Source organism: Manacus vitellinus, unplaced genomic scaffold, assembly GCF_001715985.3.
Source record: "Manacus vitellinus isolate BGI_N305 unplaced genomic scaffold, ASM171598v3 scaffold_83_pilon, whole genome shotgun sequence".
In the NCBI taxonomy this organism is placed as follows: Eukaryota; Metazoa; Chordata; class Aves; order Passeriformes; family Pipridae; genus Manacus; species Manacus vitellinus.
The window spans coordinates 1,755,474-1,774,459 of NW_021940836.1; the positions used below are offsets into that span (position 1 = coordinate 1,755,474).

Genomic DNA, 18,986 nt, shown 5'->3' on the forward strand with positions numbered 1-18,986 from the left:
AGGCTGCAGATTGGGGCAAGACTTCGCGCTTCAGCCTCATGTCAAACAGTAACCACTTTGCAGCACAAAGCAGAAGGCCCCTCAGAAGCAAAAGAGCTCACAGACTACCTACACCGAGTAAAGATGATGTAAGAGCTGTCATGTACAGTGGAGCCAATAGGAAAAATATATTTAATTAAACCCCAGGTGCAGGGAGGAAAGGGCTGAGACAGCAGCAGGTCTCAGCAAGAAGAAGGAATGAATTTTTGTGCAACACAAGTGCTTTGGAAAGAGATGAGACGTTACTCCAGAATAGTTTAAACTCACCCCATGCGTGACCAAAGCAGCACATAGAAAGCAGGTTCCCCAGTTATAATACACATTTTTTTAATCCCTTTTTTCTATGTGTAAAGTTACTCCCTCGGGAGCCACTTGCTATTCCAAAAGACTACAGAAGATGGGGTAAGAAACAAGGTTCTATTACTTCATCCAAAACATTCAAGCGCCCGTTGACCGTACAAGCAACAGCCCCTCCAACAGACTTGCCTGGTGACAAGGAATTCTCCAGTTCTCTCCCAGCCCCAAGTTAAGAAACACAGCAGTCGTTTTATTAAAATTCAGTACATAGTCGAACATAAGCCCAGTGTTTACAACCAATCCCTCTTCTAGTAGTTCCAGGTTTCCTGGTATTTTTACAAACTATTAGCAACCAAAGGTATCAGTAGCATAAAGAAACCATCGTTTTAAAAAAATTCATGTCCCCACATCTCCAAGAAGAAAGCAGCTTCTATGATGAGTTTGTTTCCCATTGGACTTGCTCTAAGAAACAAGAGTTTTCAACATATTTTGCAGGCCAATCTTATCTTTAGAACAGTAATTGCTCGGTTCACTTTAGCATACAGGGCAAGGGTCTCTAAAAAACCTCACAGCACAATAAAATAACCTCAAAAGAGCTCTCTGTCAATTTTTTTTCCTGTGATTTACCTTCTAAAACAGAAATTTCTGAGATGTGTAATTAGCTGAGTTGACACTAAAGAGGAAGTGGGGGGGGAGCCCAATTCACACAAATTGGCAAAGAGATCATCCATGAATTAAGTTCTCCAATGGCTGCAGAAAGTACACAGAGGCTTTGTCCATGCTCCCTTGAAACATCCAGCAGTGCTGCAAGAGAGATACACCTTCACATCCCTGTTCCCCTCTCAGTTGTTACAGCTGTTCACATTGCTGCTGCCTGCTTCCTTCCCTCCTCAAGTCATCCAAAGCACAGAGCAGCCTTGGTGGTGTAATAGCAGCTTGGCAGAAGCAGGAAAAGTGCAGCCAGCAAAAGATTTAATTTATTAAGATAAACATGGTCTAAGGCTCCACATTATTTTTAAAAATAAACACAATAAGAAATATGAAAACAAACTGGCTTCACTATGTGTAGGTCATGTTCAGACATTCTCAGAAAGATCTTCTCAACCATACAAAATATTCTTCCCCTCCCATCCCCATCACGAGGATGGAAAGACAGTTCACTACGTAAGATCAGCCATGTCCCTCTTGTGTGCCCTTTCACATTCAGTGAACAATACCTCTGCCACCCTTCAGGGCAGTCAAAGTTTTAAGAACACTCCTGTGAAGAAGGAGCAGAAGGGGAGAGGGGCAGGTAATTCAGTCTCTGAAATGAGCATCTAAAAGTCTTGACACGATGACTGTGTTGACTTCACCACTTTAATGGTTGTTCTTGGCTGCCTCTTTAGCTGCAATAATCAGAGGAGTGAGACTAGATAGAGGCTTTGCAATTTTCAGGAACTGATGCTAGGAAGAAACAAAAAGAAAAGGGGTTAAATTTTTAAGAACATGCCCCAGAAGCCTTGCAGCTGTTCTAAACCTAGACCCATATGAAGTCTAAGAACCTACTTCAGTCTCTGAATAGGTGAAACCAGAAGCTCTGTTACCACCACAAAATTTCAGGGCTTGCCTGAAGCGATGAAGAGATTTGCACCCAACACATGCTAAATTATCCAATGTTTGTACATGTTCAAGATCAAGCAAAACTCAGCATCACCTAAGGCAATGTGCTTCAGAGATGGAAAAAATAAAACAGTAAAAAAACAGAGGTTGCAAGGTATTTAAAAACAGGCAGAAGTGTTGCAGTCAAAATGTTCTCCTGCTCCAAGGAACAGGACATAACCGATCTCTCACATTTTAGGACTGGAAAGTCAATGAGAAAAAGTGATCTTTCAACTATTGCCATTCTGCCAGTCAGTAAAGTTACTTGCACCAGGAGTTCAGACTAAGACACCAGGTTTTCAGTGAAATATCTGATTATAAGGCGGTGAGGCACTGGAACAGGTTGCTCAGAGAAGCTGTGGCTGTCCCAATTCTGGAATTGTTCAAGGTCAGGTTGGATGGGGCTTTGTGCAATCGAATCTAGTGGAAGGTATCTATGCACACGGTAGGAACAGTGGAACTAGAGGATCTTTAAAAGTCCCTTCCAACCCAAATCATTCTATGATTTAGGTATCTCACAAGCTGTGTTCCATCACCTCTGTAAGGAGTAGTATTGGGCAAAATGTGGTAACACCAAACTGCTCCAGTTAAAGCAAGCCATGCACATTCCAAAGAGCTTTGTGATCTCTCCACCAGAAAGGAGACAGCCAGAACATCTGATAGCTAGAAGCCTTCCTGCTGTCCAAATCAAAATCATGACAAGACCATGACAACACATCCAGATGTCATGGCCAGCTGTGTGAGGAAACCATGGGAATTAAGGGCTCAGCATTTGGCAGGCCTGGGGCATAGCTATTATTTCAGGTTGGACACAGAACATGCTGTACAGCTGCTGCTAGTAGCCAGTACAGCATAAAAAGGGAGCAGTCTGTTAATATTTTATTATAGATGTACATTTGGGGGTTGTTGGTTTTGGTTGGCTGTTTTTTCCCTGGTAGGTTACCTTAGCTGTGCTTCTGCCTTCAGCTGATGCAGTATTTAAGACCTCAAACAAGATCTCACCCTAAGCCTGGCCTCACTCAGGGTAACGTGATTGTATTGGTTCAGTCTTGCTGCCCATCACCTACCTGTAGCAGCTCTTTTGCAGAACCTCTCTTCTCCACGTCCATTTCAAGACAGCGATTTAAGAAGTCTCGGAATATGGGTGACAGCTTTTCTGGATTCTGCAGTTCTGGAGTCCCATTAGTAGCGATGAGATACAGGGCCTAATGCAAAAACAAGCACCAAAGAAACAGGAGGTTAGATTCCATCTCTGTATTATACCCATTTCACTTCTCCCTCTCCCCAGTTCAATGGGGAGGAAAAAAACTGCACCTTATCAGGGTGACTAATCAATGCCTAAGTTTCAGCAAATGGAATAGCTGCCAGCCCTATTTTTTTGTGGGTGGGATCCAATCCTTTATTGTTTTACCCTCTTAATCTGGGTTTAGATCCTGCAGCCCTCTCAAGGGATTACAAGGACAAAAACAACATTCCAGACCCTGTTTACATAGGGAAGTTAACTGGCATGACTCTACCAGTGCTTCTGTAATAACTATATCCTCATGGGAAGGTAACCTTGACTAAATAGAAGATTTTTTTTCTGTCAGTACTTTGCCTCAGTGCACCAAGCCTAAAAAGTCAACCTGATAAAGATGGAGTTGGCTCCTCACAAAAGATGTCCAGCAGACCCTTCAGCAGCTTTTAACATCCTGCGAAACAAGCAGTTTTGCTACTACTTGGGGATGAAGTATTCACACACACCCTCCTCTGAGAACCAAGGAACTCAGAATTCATCCATTGCAGGATTTCATGTGAGAAACTTCCTGGATGAATTTTCAAAGGAAACAGAAATCTGCCAGAGACTTGTTAATATGCAGGCCTTTTGAGCACATCACTCAACACATCCCATGGGAGCAGTCTGATAGCCTGGGAATTAGTATAAGTTGAGTTAAATGAGGCAAAGTACTGTTACTTTAACTCAAAACCATTTCATTCCTTACACTCTTCTTTGCTGCTGCTCTTCTCTCCCAAAAATCACTTCCAGATGGAGAAAAAAGTAGGACAGAATTTTTCAAGATTCCTCCAACCTGTGTAGCTGAGGGAGAAGCCACAAACCTGGCTTATACTAAGAGCAGTGATGCCCCTATACACTGACAGCATCCCTCCTTTTGTTAAAAATTAAACAAGGGAAAGACATCAGGACGCTTAAGCCCTGTCTAAAGGCTTAACAATCTTTCAGTAAGAAAAAGCTCTGTTTATAGAATAGAATCATAGAAATATAAAATGGTTTGGTTTGGAAGGGACCTTAAAGATCATCGAGTTCCAACCACCCTTCCACTAGCCCAGGCTGCTTAAAGCCCCATCCAGCCTGACCTAACTCAAGGAGAATTCTTTCACACTCACAGGGTACAAGGTTTCAAGACATCACTGCTTTGGCACCATCCAGTACTCTTTCTGCCTCTGTCAGCATCTCCAGAAAGTGGGAAATTATAAGTGTGCATGATCTAATTCATCAGAGCTGACCAAAGAGTCTGTGCAGGAAGCACACACACCTCTGCTATCCAGAGCAAACTATGGCTTTAACTATCTCAGTCTTCTCACCATGACATCTAAGCAGACCACAGAATCATAGAACAGTTTGAATTAGATGGGCCTGCAGGTGTTGAAATCACACCGGAGGAGTCACATGAGCAGCAGGCTTAGCAAAGACCTGATGACAAAAGGTACTTGCTTACTCTCAGGGGGTTCTCATTGAGGTAGGGGGGCTCTCCTTCAATCATCTCGATGGCCATTATCCCCAGCGACCAGATATCCACTTTGGGCCCATACGCCTTCCGCGTCACCACTTCAGGTGCCATCCAGTACGGGGTCCCCACCATGGTGCTGCGCTTGCTCTGCTCAGGAGTGATTTGAGCACAGAAGCCAAAGTCAGCTGGAAAATTAAAATGGGGTGGAGGGGGAAGAAACAGACAGACAAATCAACAAACTTCTCCAAAAACAACCCTTAGAGATATCAGAGCTGCAGTACACTTTACCTTGCTGTGCTGTCTGGGGTGTTGCTGCTGTGAAAGGAGGGGTGGGTTTGTGGCTAACACAGAGCACGGTGTTTAGAGCTAAGTTTCTAAATCTGACTCTCTGAGGCCATGAGCATCATAGAGCTGCTGACTCGACTGTGTGAAAGATAGGGATCGGTAAATACCCATGTACATATATTGAGACACTCAACTGTGTTGCAGCATCCTGCAGCTGTAATACACAGTGTCATATATGGTCTAAAGACCATCCCTGGGTATGTGAAAATAGAATTTAATGCACGGTCTGATCCAGATACACTTCCCAACCCACACACTGTATTCTTTGATGGTATTTTCAGCCCAAGAGATATTAGTTCCCCAGTAGATATATCATCCTTCAAACAGCATTTGCTTTACAGAGCAATGAGTGTTTAGAATAAATTTAAAGTATCTAAATTTATATTGATTATTTTCTTTGAATAGAGACAAAGAGGGAGAGCCTTCACACAAAGATTGCTGGGTCCTGTATCTTATTTGTATTTGACTTACCAAAAGAAAAAACTCATTCTGTTCTTGTGAGCCCAGCAGAATCAACACAGCAAGATGCACTGCCCAACGTGACCTCCTACAGCATCACAGGTCTAATTTTAGGCAGAATGATGAAAATTAAACTGATTCCTAGCTGAGTTTTCATCAAGGGTAAATACCAGGAAAGGACATATGGTTCATAAACAGGGCAAATTTCCAGCACAGCCAGTAAGCAGCTCAGATCCAGAAGGTTACTGCATCATATCCACAGGGACTTCTTTAACTTTAAACTCCAGTCTGGTACCTGCATACTATGCTCAAAGAAGTTATTCCATAAGAACAGAGCACTTTGGCCCCCCATCAGCTATTCATCGCTAACACTCCATAGACCTGACTGTATCAAAGTGCAGCTTTAGTCTAAAAGCAATTATGTGCAAAAAAACCCCCACCTTTTTACTCAGCATATCTGCACTGTGTGAATTTTGAGTCATATCTGCTGCCACTGCCTACAAAAATAGATTTATTTATGCCTACTGGGTGCTAGCCAACAGAACAGAGAGGAAGAGAAAAGGAGCACAATTCTCTTAAAGCTATAGGTGAAGATGATAACTGACTAGTTTCCAGACTTCTCTGTGCATGGGCAGAGACAAGCACAACAGCTACCTCAGTAGCCAGGGGGCAGAACAGCCTCAAGGTCTTCATTGATGGTGATACCACATGGAGGAAACAACATTTAAAGTCCAGTCTGGGTTGACATTGTAAAATTAAATTATTTCAAGTTACATGGTTTTCAATTCTCCTCCACTTCCCCTGAGCCCCAAGTACCTGTAGTATTTTCCAGACTGAAGAGACTGTCCACAAATAAAGACTTCTGGCACTACACCTCCCAATCCAGCTTTCTAGACTGGAGTAGCATAAAAATACTGTTATTTTAGTTAACATAAACAGATGGCCCAAAACTAAATGAAATTCAAGCCTCACTTCAAGTCTGGTATCAGTTCACAAAGACTCATGCTTGCCAATCTACATTAAAACCAATGCCACAAAAATATCTCCAGGAGCATTTCTACAGCCTGTTCATCACCACTCAAACACCTATCTCCCTAAAATGCCTGGCCCAGACCAGATAACTGGTCCAGACTGATAACTCAAGTCATCATCAGTAATGTTCCCTGCATACTTAGTTTGACAGAGCCATCCATTCCCAGCAGGATGTTGTCACTCTTGATGTCCCTGTGAATAACTTGGTTTGAATGTAGGAATTCCAGAGCCTGGAGACACTGAAAAAAATATTTGAGATATTTTTACTGTGCATGAAATTATTCACCAGTCACAATTAGACAACTAAAGGACTCAAACAACATGCATTTTCACTAGTAAGGGCGTCGTGTCTTAGGACCTTTCATATATTCAGTATGTGCAGGACTATAGAGATACCCCACTGGGATCAGCAGGTCCTAGGAAGACAAGTTACTCCCTAAAGACCTGAAGAACAGACATAATCAGGAGGATTCCAACCCCATTTCCCACTCTAGTCCTCCCTCTAGGGTGGAACATAAGGCTTGCATTAGAATCCTAAACTGCAATCTTGCAAGTGAAATCCATCCTCTGAAAGAACGACTGTTGCCTTACAGAAGCTGGAGATACCTATTCCCATGGAGTTAGTGACAGATCATACAAAGCCTGTGTCCCATTCCCAACCACAGCTCCCTCCGAGTGCGAGTCTTGCTTTACCTCCCGGCACACAGCTGCGATTTGTCCCTCGTCCATGCAGGTCTCTGTCACAACATCTGTTAGGGAGCCTCCTGCCAAATACTCCATGACCACCCAGAGCTCTTCTCCTACAAGGTAACTGAAGAACCAAAACTAGATTTTAAAAATCAGCACGTATGAGCATGTCACCATTTACCTGGCCAGAATGCACATGGTTTCAAAGCTGTCCTCCAAGTGTAGAGAAACCAGAAGTCACATTTAACAGTATTGGGGGAACCAGGTGTTTGTGGTACTTTCTGTACATGGGAGGATCCAATCACAATCTGAATGACCAGAGCAAAGGGTGAGTGCAGAAGTTGAGGAGAGATGTAATGGGAGAGCTGGCTACAAGCTTCCTGTCCATAAAAGCAAGGCTGAATTTTTCTGCCATGGAAAGGACACAGACTAAGATGGAGACCTGACCTTACAACTCCTGCTGCTGCTGGGAGAGAAAGATAAGAGCTCGTAGTCAAGGATGGGGTCCAAACATGCAGCCCGGACATTTGGCACATGGCATGGCTTTTGAGGGCTCTTGCATTGGAAGAGGTGGCTGGGGGCTGCTTCACTACTTGTGGCATCCTGCTGTCCTAAGCAACTTCCTGCTTTGCCTAGGCACAGAGACAATCCTGGGTGACACAAAGGATGGCTGCCCACAAACAACCATGAAAGAACACTTCTTTTTTAAGCATTATGCATTTGAAAATCACGTCAATCTTTTTAGTGCTACCAAACTAGTTTGTGATTTTGCCTAAAAATTTCAGAAGGAAAAGAGAACTGGATGAAACATCAATTCTGAAGACAAAAAGCCCAAACCCAAACCACTAACCATTTCTGCCTTTTTGGGTTCATCTGGAAGAACATCAACACAAACTTCCATGACAGATACATCAGGATGACACATTCCTGAAGGAAGGAATCATCAGTTTGAAAACAGACCTTCTCAGCCTATCCTCTCATTTTTCAAGTGAGTGGACAGATGAGTCAAGTGAGAGGGCAGAGAATCTAATTAAAAGCTTTAGCTGGCATTAGAGTTCATCAAGGATACATTTGCTTTGCCCTAAAAAACCTGATCTTACTGAAGAGTGAATTTGCTAGGAGCCAAATGTAAAAACCTGGATAGGTTCTAGGGAACAATTCCGTAGAAAGCAACACTGAAGGAGAAATAAATTAAGCCCAACTTGGCATGGAAAGTAAAAGACAGAGGTGAGTGAGACAGCACCGGAGTGAGCAAGCGGTGGGCTTGACCACCAAAGGACACAGTGACAACACCTAAGCTGATGAAAAAATCCTCCAAAAAATAATTGTGGTCTGAGCTACACCTGGATGACAGCACTGTTACAGTTACGGAGAGCTTTTAATACCAGAGACAAAGAGAGTAGCTTGGTTTGGTGATGCTGAAGACTATGTAGGGAGGTACAGTCTGGAGTTTCTTTCAGGATACAATGCCCAAGGGCAAAGGGCTATGCTCCCAGAGCAGACAGGTCTCCAACTCCACTATGGAACAGAAGCTAATGCACTGGAATTTTTTTCCCTGGCATTACAGACCCCAGAAAAAGTAGCACCACCTGCACAGCAGCCCATCTGAGAGAGGAGCAGCAGAACTACTTTCCGAAGCACTCCTGCTATCTCTGTGGGTCATTTACCTTCTGTTGGGCTCTGAAAGCTGCTCCATCCACACCCTTCCTTCCTGCCCCTATGCTATTGCTATTTCTTCCTAACTTCTGCCAAACCAGGCTCTCTCCAGATTATATCAGCACTCTCTCAACAAATCGGCCACTCCAGACATCTCAACACTTCCCTTCATTGCCAACAGCACCCTCTGCAGCCCTAATCTACTTGATTGTAAGGATGGGTGCAAAATGGGCTCCATCACTCCTGTGTGACAATCTCAGGTTCCACACGCTGGGAGCAAGCTGGTACCTCTCTGCAGCCAAAAGGGATGGAGCAAGCCAAGAACCACACTGTGAACCAAAGCTGTGCCATGAGCAGCCACGGGCATGTGCCAAGACCCTGGCAACTCAATAATTTGATGGATTTGACATAACACACAGAGAGGTGGAATTAATGGTGGTTCCCTGCCAGCTGCCACCAAAAAAATGTCATTTCAGGGGACTCGGTGGTACCGTCTCATGGATCTTTCCACTCCCTTGCCAGTTTTAGTCATTGAGCTGCCCACTGTAGTCATGACTCAAACCCACTCTCTCAGTAGTTCTGGAGACACCACCAGGAAGTCTGTACACCTACATGCTGCTCAGCATGTGACATCAGGCATAGCACGGTGTCACACCTTGTCACTCACAGTCACCTTCCAAAACAAGGCTGGCAGTAAAAAAAACCTGGTGAAAGTCTTTGAGGAAGAAGGAGACTATCTACACTTTCTCTTCAGCCATCTGAAAGAGCAGGTAATATCTGATCCTGAAAGGTATTCCTCAGCTTCCACTTAGATACCCTAGGAGTACCAAGCCCTTCATATCACAAGTATGCACCAGTCAGTATTAGTCCCTTTTTACTGATAAAATTTATGAAATATGGTTTTGCCCAGAAGAACAAGTTCATTAATTTCAAATCTTTGCACCAGTAACATGCCTCCAACATGCAAACATCACGGTAGCCTGGAAAGAAAACAATGTTTTCTTGTAGCATGACTGTCTTACATCTTCAGCTTTATTCACTGACCATCCATCCCTATTTCAGTCTGGGGTTGGGGTGAGGGTAACAGTGGCTACCACTTATTTATGGGGTTTATTAAGTTAAGGAGAGTTCTTCTGAAAGAAACCAAAGGGCGGGAGTTTGCTTTCCCTAACACGGGGCATCTGATGCCTGTGTTTATATGCCTAAGTTTAGAAGCAAGCCTCTGAGGGCTTCTTTCACAGAGTAGAAAGAAACTGGCACCTCCAGCAGGTAATTCAGCACAAGTGGCTGCTTGTCTGCACTGAAGACTAGTGTCACTGTCTTCAGAACCAGACGATTCCAAATTCAGCTCTGAAGTACAGCTGAATTAGTCTATGGCTCTAGGTTAAATGCCACAGCACACCTGTGTGCAACACTGGCCACTTACACTGCAGCAGAAAAACTGTCTTAACCACAAGCAAGTAGGCCATGCAGGTAAGAGAGGACAAAGCACAGGAAACACTTGCATAAGGGCAGGAGCTGAGGCAAAAGAGAAGTGAGAGAGCTGGTTTATGCCCATGACTATCTTGCAGCTCCCATTAGGGACTCAGAAGGGGAGGCACTGTAACAGAACTACAAAAGAGAAACCAGGTCTCAGTGGTGAGCACATCCTTCCTCATACTTCCTCAGTGACAGGAATAGGCAGAAGCCAGCAAGTGGCGTCCAAATATTAGCTTAATTCAGCACTTGAGAAGCAAACAGGCACATTAGGCCAGGCAGAAGTGACACAGCTCCCCAGCTACAGTATCCTGCAGTTGAAAAGCTGAAATAGTATAATAGATGCAAGAACTCCCATGTTCATCCCAGTTGCTGTTCTGTCCATGTGCAGCACTCAACAAAAGCTAATCCCTCTGAAAAAGATTAGTGAAAGTGAAGGACAGAAGCAGCAGCTTTTGTTGCTGGAAGTTTGAACAAGACAGCAGGATGTGCAGCTATCCTGCAGCAGCAATGCACTGGCTAGAGAAGGCATATACACAGTGATGCCTGCCTCCCAAACAGTTTTCTTGAAACAAAGCCTCTAATCAGCCAGGAGAAAATAACAGTTTCAGCCTAGATGCAATTCTTAACTCTTCTTTACCATTTGTTTCATTGTACACTGGTAACATTCTTCTCTTTGTAAGAAAAGGGTGTCTGCCCAGCATCACTTCCCTGCACACACACCTCTTTCACAAAATTTCAGGGGCAGACTTCCTGTCCTTTCAACAAAGTAGTTCTTTACAGCTATGCATAGGACACATAGCACCATGAAAATTCAGCAATTCTACTGATGTTGCAGTTTATAAGTAGTACTTTTTTTGGCTCAGACATTAAAAGCCTGCTAAAGAAATCTATTAAAAAAACAGCTCATTAGCTGTTGATATACATGCAGAGCAAACAAGTGTGTAAATAGTCTCTCAGATTTCCAAAAGAGATTATAGGTGACATCTCTCCATTGTATCTTCAAAAACACCCCAACTGCCAAGATTAAATTTTGCACCTCAATCTATCTAGGCACTTTTTATCCTACAAACTTGCAGTTCATTAGAACTGCTACATTCAGATGCTGAGTGTACCAGACTGGAAGTCTTACTGCAGCTCTAACAGGTCTAGCTATATCTTTATAATGTGAATGACATAGACTTGACACAATGCATCAGTGTTCTGTTGATGGTAAATTCAGTCACCATGTAATGCCTTTGCCTGTTGGGCTTTCAGTATCATAAAATCACAGAATGGTTTGGGTTCAAAGGGACTCTAAAGATCAGCTTGTTCCAACTTCCCCTGCCATAGGCAGGGATATTTTCTGCTAGACCAAGTTGCTCAAAGCCCCATCCAATCTGGCCTTGAACACTTCCAGGGATGGGACAGCCACAACTTCTCTGGGCAACCTGTTCCAGTGCCTCACCACCCTTACAGTAAGGAATTTCTTCCTTATACCTAATTTGAATCTACCCTCTTTTAGTTTAAAACTGTTCCCCTTTGTCCTGTCACGATCTGCCTGCATAAAAAGTCACTCTCCCTCCTTTTTAAAAGCCCCCTTTAAGTACTGAAAGGCCACATTGAGGTGTCCCCAGACCTCATGTTATGTGTCACGTCATTCACCCTCATTGTTGTTATGGTACTGTACAAAAACCTCCATGGACAGTCACAGGGACAAGATTACCAGTCTGCCCCTCTCCCAGCAGCCAGCATTGCTCAGTGCAAGAGGAAAGAAGAAGAAGAGGAAAACAAATACAAATAACATGATTCAAACTACTTCTGTTTCTCCTCTAGGAGCAGGAAGGAAACAGCTTACTGTGTCAAATTTTGTCAAGGGAGAGAGCTGGAAAATGGAGTCCTGACAGGATACTGCTAGTACCTTGCTACTAGCATCTCTAAAGTGAGCCTAGACACCCCATTAATACCAATTCAAATTCCTGTTTCTCCTAGTTATGGAGAGAGACAACCAAGACACCCACATCCCCACAAAGGCACATGTGTGCATTAATCAATGCAAGGTTGTCCTACACCTTGCATTAAGTTGAGCCTGGAACACTTAACACCGACAAGAAAGTGTTCCCCAGAGTCCCTTCGTGAACCCTTTAAATGCTGACATACCTGTCCAAGTAGTTGACAATGTTGGAGTTTTTGTTTTCCCTCATCACAAGGATTTCATTAATAATCAGTTCTTTTTTGGGTTGCTGCTGCAAATTCATCTGTTTGATTGCAACCTGCAGTGAAGAGACACCAAGTAATGTGTTATTACAGGAGTCCCCCAGAAACGTGCCAGTACCAGTCAATTTAGTCCCACATTTGGGTGAAGGAGGAAAACACTTTTTCATCATGGGATGCTCAGCCATTTAGTAACTCTGCAAGTTCCTGCAGCCAGTCCATTTCCACACGTGTTGGATGATATTTCATGCCAAAAAGGACAAGGAAAATTACCATTTTCATACTGGACCTTCAGGTCACAGTTAGATAGCCATCTCCATCTACAACTTCTTGGTAACAAGGAAAGAGATCCACTTACTCTGGTATGGACTGATATGTCAAAAGTTTTTTATTTCTTAAAGGATTCTTATTATTTTGAATTGGATGTTTCTGGGTTTTTTTGGTGGTTTTTTTCTGCTCTCCTGCAATTTCTGCTTCTAGAAATCTCCAGTAGGGCAGGTAAATAACACAGCCTAAGTTTAGTACTTCAAGGTAGTAATTCTATTTCTTTTTTCACAGTAAGACCTGAGTGAGAGAAGTACCAGTGTTTAGATAAAAGACTGAAAATAAGTGAATTGGAGTCAGCTGTATCTCCAGTCATAACTGACGGGCAATAGGGATGGATTTGTCAGTTGTAGCCCTTTGGTTTAGTAGCTTTCTGCCTGCTTCAGGATATGTGCTCTTTATGTATATATGCAGAGAGTAGGGAAGTTAGAACATGTTTTCAACTCTTGTATTCAAGTTTCCACACTACCAGTACCTCGTGAGAGCACCTGGCCCTCAGACAAGCCTTTAAATCAGTAAGCCTACTCAGCACAGCTGGAGGCAGAAATACTTCATAGATGTATGAACTCGACTGTCTCTGGTACAATATCTAGGCAAAGGGAAGGAAATGCAATTATGCCTTTACAGAACAGCTACTTCCAGAGAAAGAGGCCTCGGTGAATGGATGGGAGCCAGTAACTCCAGTAACTCACAAAAAATGAGGATTAAAAGAAACAAGCCAAGAGTGCCAATATAGGTGGATACAATTAGCATTTTGATAGTGTAGCAGGGGAGACTATAGAAAAATCCCAATACATGAAAAGGCAGGAGCAGACAGACATCATGCTGGTTTTCCACAGTATTCACAAGGGCTGCCAAACATTAGTTAAAGAAGACAAAACCAAAAACCCCCCGCTGCTCTTTGTGCAAGACCAGAAAGGAGAATGAAAGATGAAGAAGTGAGGGAAGGCATTTTATGCAGATAAAGAAACCCCAGTCAAATACTGAGGGAGCTTCAGAGAGGCTCTTGTACTTCCTCACTCTTGCTCAGAGACAGACACACAGTCCAAGTGCATACGGGGGCATTTTCATTATCTGTCACATACATTAGGATACAAAATAAACAGCTGGAGTTACACTACATAGGCATCATCAGTGAAAATCTTCAGTGTTCTTTAGCTTGGAAGCTGCCCAAGGTTCCTGTATAGTGCAAAATAAAGGATTTTCCGTCCAGTGTTTCCAAAATGTGTGCCATTCTATGAGTTCCTGAGTTCAGTGGATTTCGCAGAAAGGAACATATCAACAGCATGACAAGGTTACAGCAATCCCAAATGCAGATTTAAAAATCCAGGGTCTGATCACACTAGTGTAACGGGAATGATTTAAAAGTCTGTTGTAACATAAGAGTTCAAATTTTCACACGGGAGTCGCCAAAGGGGTCCATAAAGAAAGCAGAAAACCATCAAAGGAGTTCCTCCTATAAAATTCGTCATTGTTTCAAAATAAATACATCATCCCTTCCTCACAGGCTGCAATTAGACAGTATCAATTCTTCAGGAACTGAAAAAGGGGGTGAAGGAGTTTCAGCAAAAAGCATATTTATGAAATTTACTGGTGGATAACTCTAACATTGTACAAACACAAAAGTAGACGGATATTGTTGAAGACTTCCATAAATATATTTGGAATAATCCATACGCTTACATCTTTTAAAAAATCCTGCATCTAGCAATAAGGGTTTCCACAGATGCTGCATAACCAGCACTATTAGTTTATTATGCAGTCAATAAGCGTGGAACTTTTCAATATTCGTGAGGGGGGAAAAAGAGACAGATATCCCTTGTCTCACAATAACAGGGCAGAAAGCAAGTGGGCAACGGGTGGGAGAGGAACTATTTCTATGCAAATCAACTAGTATAAGTGTAGGAAGCAAAAGAGCAGAGGGCATACAAAAGAGTTAACGTGGAGACAGGCACCAGTCTTGGGGATGAAGAGAGAAACTTCTTCTGAGGAACTACCCAGTCCAAACATTTGCTTCTGGCCACTGCGGTCACAGAAAGAATCTTTATAAATATGAAATGATTCAGGAATCAAAACTTGGGAAGTCATTTTTTCCAGTTCTCTGCTCAGACCACTCAACCATGCCTCATTAGTAAGTAAATAAAGACCTCATTAAAAATAAGATGACATGAATCCCTGAAAGAGAGTCTTTATTTTGTAGCATCAACTTGAACTTTCAGGACACAATCCAAAATCCACTGCTGTGGTATTCTGGCAGCACTTACCTCCTGTCCTGTAGCTACATCTATTGCCGTGTAAACTGTACCCGAGGCTCTAAACAAAACAGAGAAAAGAAAAAATCCACACTTATTAGTGCCTCATAGTAAGAGTGAGAGCTTAACACATGCCTGTTCCCACTTGTCTCTCTGAAGTGCTCTCAGTCTTATACTTTTACATGCAATAATTCCAGTGGTAAACATCATCTGAAATATTTCTGAGCCAAGACTGCTGTTGGAGCAGAAACCAGGAAATTTATGAGGAATAAAGCTCCTAATAAGGGTCACTATGGTCATCCAAACCCTTGCTATTAAACCAGCAACTTAGCACATTTTGTAGGACTGGGAGTGGCATGTGGACTTTAAGTGGCATGACTGCACTACCTGGGCTTGCAGAATGGCCAACATGATAACGGAGCACAAAGGATCAGCTGAAGTAAAGAAATGTAGCATTTGTAGTGAGGGAAATGGGAGTTTGAGCCTCAGCACATGGAACTGACAGCAGATCCCAGTGATTTGCACTGATTTGTCTCACTCCTCTCTCCTACAACCCGTACTTTCCCCCTACCCTGCTTAGAGGGGCACAGCATGTGCCTTGAGAAGAGCTGATTCAGAAGCAAATCTGTAATTTGAAGACTGTCTTGCAGTTCCTTCCCCGTTTGTAGTTGCATTTATCAACCTGATGTTCTAGTGACGTATTTTCTTATATTAAAACACAATTACACAAAAACCCAGTCCCTGAGACTTTGCCAGGAAAGGGAAAAGACCTAGGGGGGATGTGGAATTCAGCAAAACAACCAAAATTAAAAACAAAAAGAAGAAAACAAATAAACAACCAAACAAAATAAACTTTCAGAAGTATCACTAACAGCTTTTCCAGCAAACTAACTTAGCCTAGTTACAGTGATTCCTTCTTACCATATGGAAAAGAAAGGTATAGGGCAGAGAAGAAGCATATACTAACCCTTGCCCAATCTTCTCAAAATTCGTATACTTCTTTTTTGGATCACCCACACTCACGATACTTCCTAAAAAAAAAAGAAAAAATCTGATTTTCTTCAAATATTTTTTTGTACACTATAGGACCCAACTGTAAGAGCAGTTCCATGGCCACAGCCGGCTCTGCCTCATGAACCACTCATCAGAAATCCAGAGACAGAGAGACACCAAGGAAGTCCTCAGTTATTTACACATATACCAGCTGCAGCATTCCCCTCTAGGAACTTCCCTTCAGAAATGGTGGGACACAGACATTAAGAACATTTAATCTTCACTACTAGTCAGTGTCTGCACACTGCTAGGCACAGGACGGGGGTACACAGCCCTCACACATGGAAATACAATTATTTGCTGGAAACCTACAGCTTTAAGTCACCCCCAGATTCAACATATCGGATGATCTAAGATGCCCCTGCACTGCAACATCTCTAAATTTGGAGGCCAGGGTCTCAATTGTCTTGGAGCCAACAGTCTTTTACAAAACTAGTCAAAGACTTCCCTACACCATGACAATTTGCAGCGGGAAAACATATTTATGGTGTTTTCATACCGGCACAGCCATAGTCATGACTGACCCAATGACTGGGTTGCAAGACTCAGGGGGGAAAGGTGGAGAGACCCTTCAGAGCCAAATCTCCCCTGGCCTGGCCTAGGCAATGCTCAGCTGCTCTTCTAGGAACCCAATAGTCAGCACAGGTTTTAGCAGCAGTTACCAGCATCGCTCTGGTTTTGGAAAGCAACCTGGGACAATCTCAGTTCATTCTCCTCTAACATGGCTGTTCAGCCAGAAGAAAGTGTATTACTGCATCCCTCAAAGGGAAAAGCACTTTGCCTGGTCTTCTGCAGCACAGGGCTGTGAGGGGCCGCAAACTTTAACTGATAATCATAACTCCCCTACAGCAGGCAGGAAACACACCCTTTTTAGCCTGAAGAAATCACAGTCAATAATATCTGGAGCTCAGCTGGGAGCAAGTCTCCTCTCTAACAGCACCAGGGTGGCTAATAGGATCAAAGGATGCAGAGCTGCATCTGAGTTGGTGTTTGCAAGTCACTCAAGCTGCCAACATATGGTGCTGCTTTCACAGGGTCTCAGGCTGAGCCTTAACAGATGTATATTGGCAAAGAAACTGCTCATGGTCATTAAGCCAAGAAATCCAGTAGCAAGCAGAGCAAGAGCAGGCTATTTTCGGACACCACTGGAGAGTAGCCAAACCCAGAGGGTTTAGGGAAGACAGAGGCAGAAGAAGGGAACATGGCCCGTGTTTGGAGAGGAGGGCAGGAAGAGAAATCTGGCTATATAAAACCCACTGTACAATTACAGAAGTATTGCTGTCTGCCCTGAGGACCAGTATTTCTGGACAAATGTTCATAAACTTTCCCTCAAAGCCAAACATAGGCTGCAAGTTCAGACTGTGAGATAGCCAAATGTTTCCCCAAGGCAAGGACAAGACAGACGGCTGTGGTGACCAGAGGCAGTTGCCAGTTTTGCCCTGTTTAATGCTCTTAAATGTAAAAAGAGGAGATGTTTCCAACCTTCCAAAAAGCCAGGTGAGGATTCGTTAGTGTTTGCACCAATGCTGCGTTAATGCAGAGAGGTGGAGATTTAGCAGCTTCCTTTTAACCTTTGCATGTCTTTAGCGCACCTTTGGTATGTGTAAATATATTTTTGCTTTCCAATTTTAGTAATTTTATTCAACCAAAACGTTTTATGTCAAACCAAAACGTGAAAAGGTTGCTTGTCTGCACAAGTACAGCTCCACTGCCCTCAGTGGAAAAACAAGCTTGCAACAAGACTAAAACTTCATCATGTATTTCTGACTAGCCCACATCTAGAAGCTGACACCTCAAGCAAGCAAGGTGTCAGAAGGTACATTTGCTACCCAACAATCCTAGGAGTAGCACTTGCATTTCTCTTTATGACAGAAGCAGGTGTATTTGTATTAGAATAGCACTTTTTTGTGCCACAGTTGCTGCTTGCCGTATCTGGTCACAAAAATGGTTTGAATCCTTAACAGTACAAAGATCTTGCTAATTCAGTGAGTGAAGCTGCTGTTCTGAAACAGTAGGTGCGAGTTTTCCAACAGTGAGCAGTTCCAGTTAACATGGCATCAATTCAATTTAGGCTTTATTTAGAAGAATGAGGTACTCAGATACCATTTTAATATTTTAATTTTTTTTTAACTTATACCTTCAGATTAAATTTTGCTTCATATAGCTACTAGACTTTGCTTCCTAAAATACTGACCTTTAGGGGTATACCCTCAAACCAAGGAGACCAGCCTGGCCATAGAGGTGCTAACATAGCTTATATAAACTGATAAGCAAGGTGTGGACGTAATTAATACAGGATTAATAGTTCAAAGAATGAGAAATGCTCTACTCTTAATAAAAACTGGTCCAGGCTAAGGATAGCAATCAATTGCATGAAAGAGCTGTTTCAGCTATTGGATATGCCACAGCATAACCCTAAAACATCAAGCAGCAGAGGAGCACTTGCACTGAAGGTAGGAATTGTTAAAGACACGAGGACACAAGTGAGAGACTTGATGACATTTTTCTCAGAAGAAAACCACTAATTTGGGCACCCACACAATGTTAAGGAACTTAAAAATAACCAACTCATTTTACACCATGATACTGTGGAAGGCAAACCTGGGGATGCATTAATTTTCTCTCCATCCTTTAGACACCTTGTGTCTAACATTGCAATATAATCATTCGCGCTTCAGAGCTACAGAATAACAAGATGTGGAACAATCTCAGATTTCATAGTTAAGTAGATGTTATTTATTCAGGGCTTGTTTTGCAGAGCCTGAGGATCCGCAACTCCCTGGGGAATTTAGTTAGCATCACAGGT

The 18,986-nt window shown here is 42.9% G+C and overlaps 1 protein-coding gene across 3 annotated transcripts in view; it reads right to left on the bottom strand.

Annotated features, from left to right (window-relative positions):
- Positions 1-565: 565 nt before the first annotated feature.
- Positions 566-18,986, bottom strand: part of PAK1 (p21 (RAC1) activated kinase 1) — a 71,893-nt gene continuing 53,472 nt past the window's right edge. For all 3 annotated transcript variants that reach the window (XM_018085607.3, XM_008924922.3, XM_018085606.3), the window contains exons 8-15: positions 16,095-16,158; positions 15,140-15,188; positions 12,498-12,610; positions 7,233-7,350; positions 6,679-6,778; positions 4,692-4,888; positions 3,042-3,179; positions 566-1,779 (exon numbers count right to left, since the gene is read on the bottom strand). In XM_018085607.3, coding sequence (XP_017941096.1) covers positions 1,693-1,779; positions 3,042-3,179; positions 4,692-4,888; positions 6,679-6,778; positions 7,233-7,350; positions 12,498-12,610; positions 15,140-15,188; positions 16,095-16,158 — 866 coding nt within the window. In that variant the 3' untranslated portion in view covers positions 566-1,692. The remainder of the gene's footprint in view (positions 1,780-3,041; positions 3,180-4,691; positions 4,889-6,678; positions 6,779-7,232; positions 7,351-12,497; positions 12,611-15,139; positions 15,189-16,094; positions 16,159-18,986) is intronic.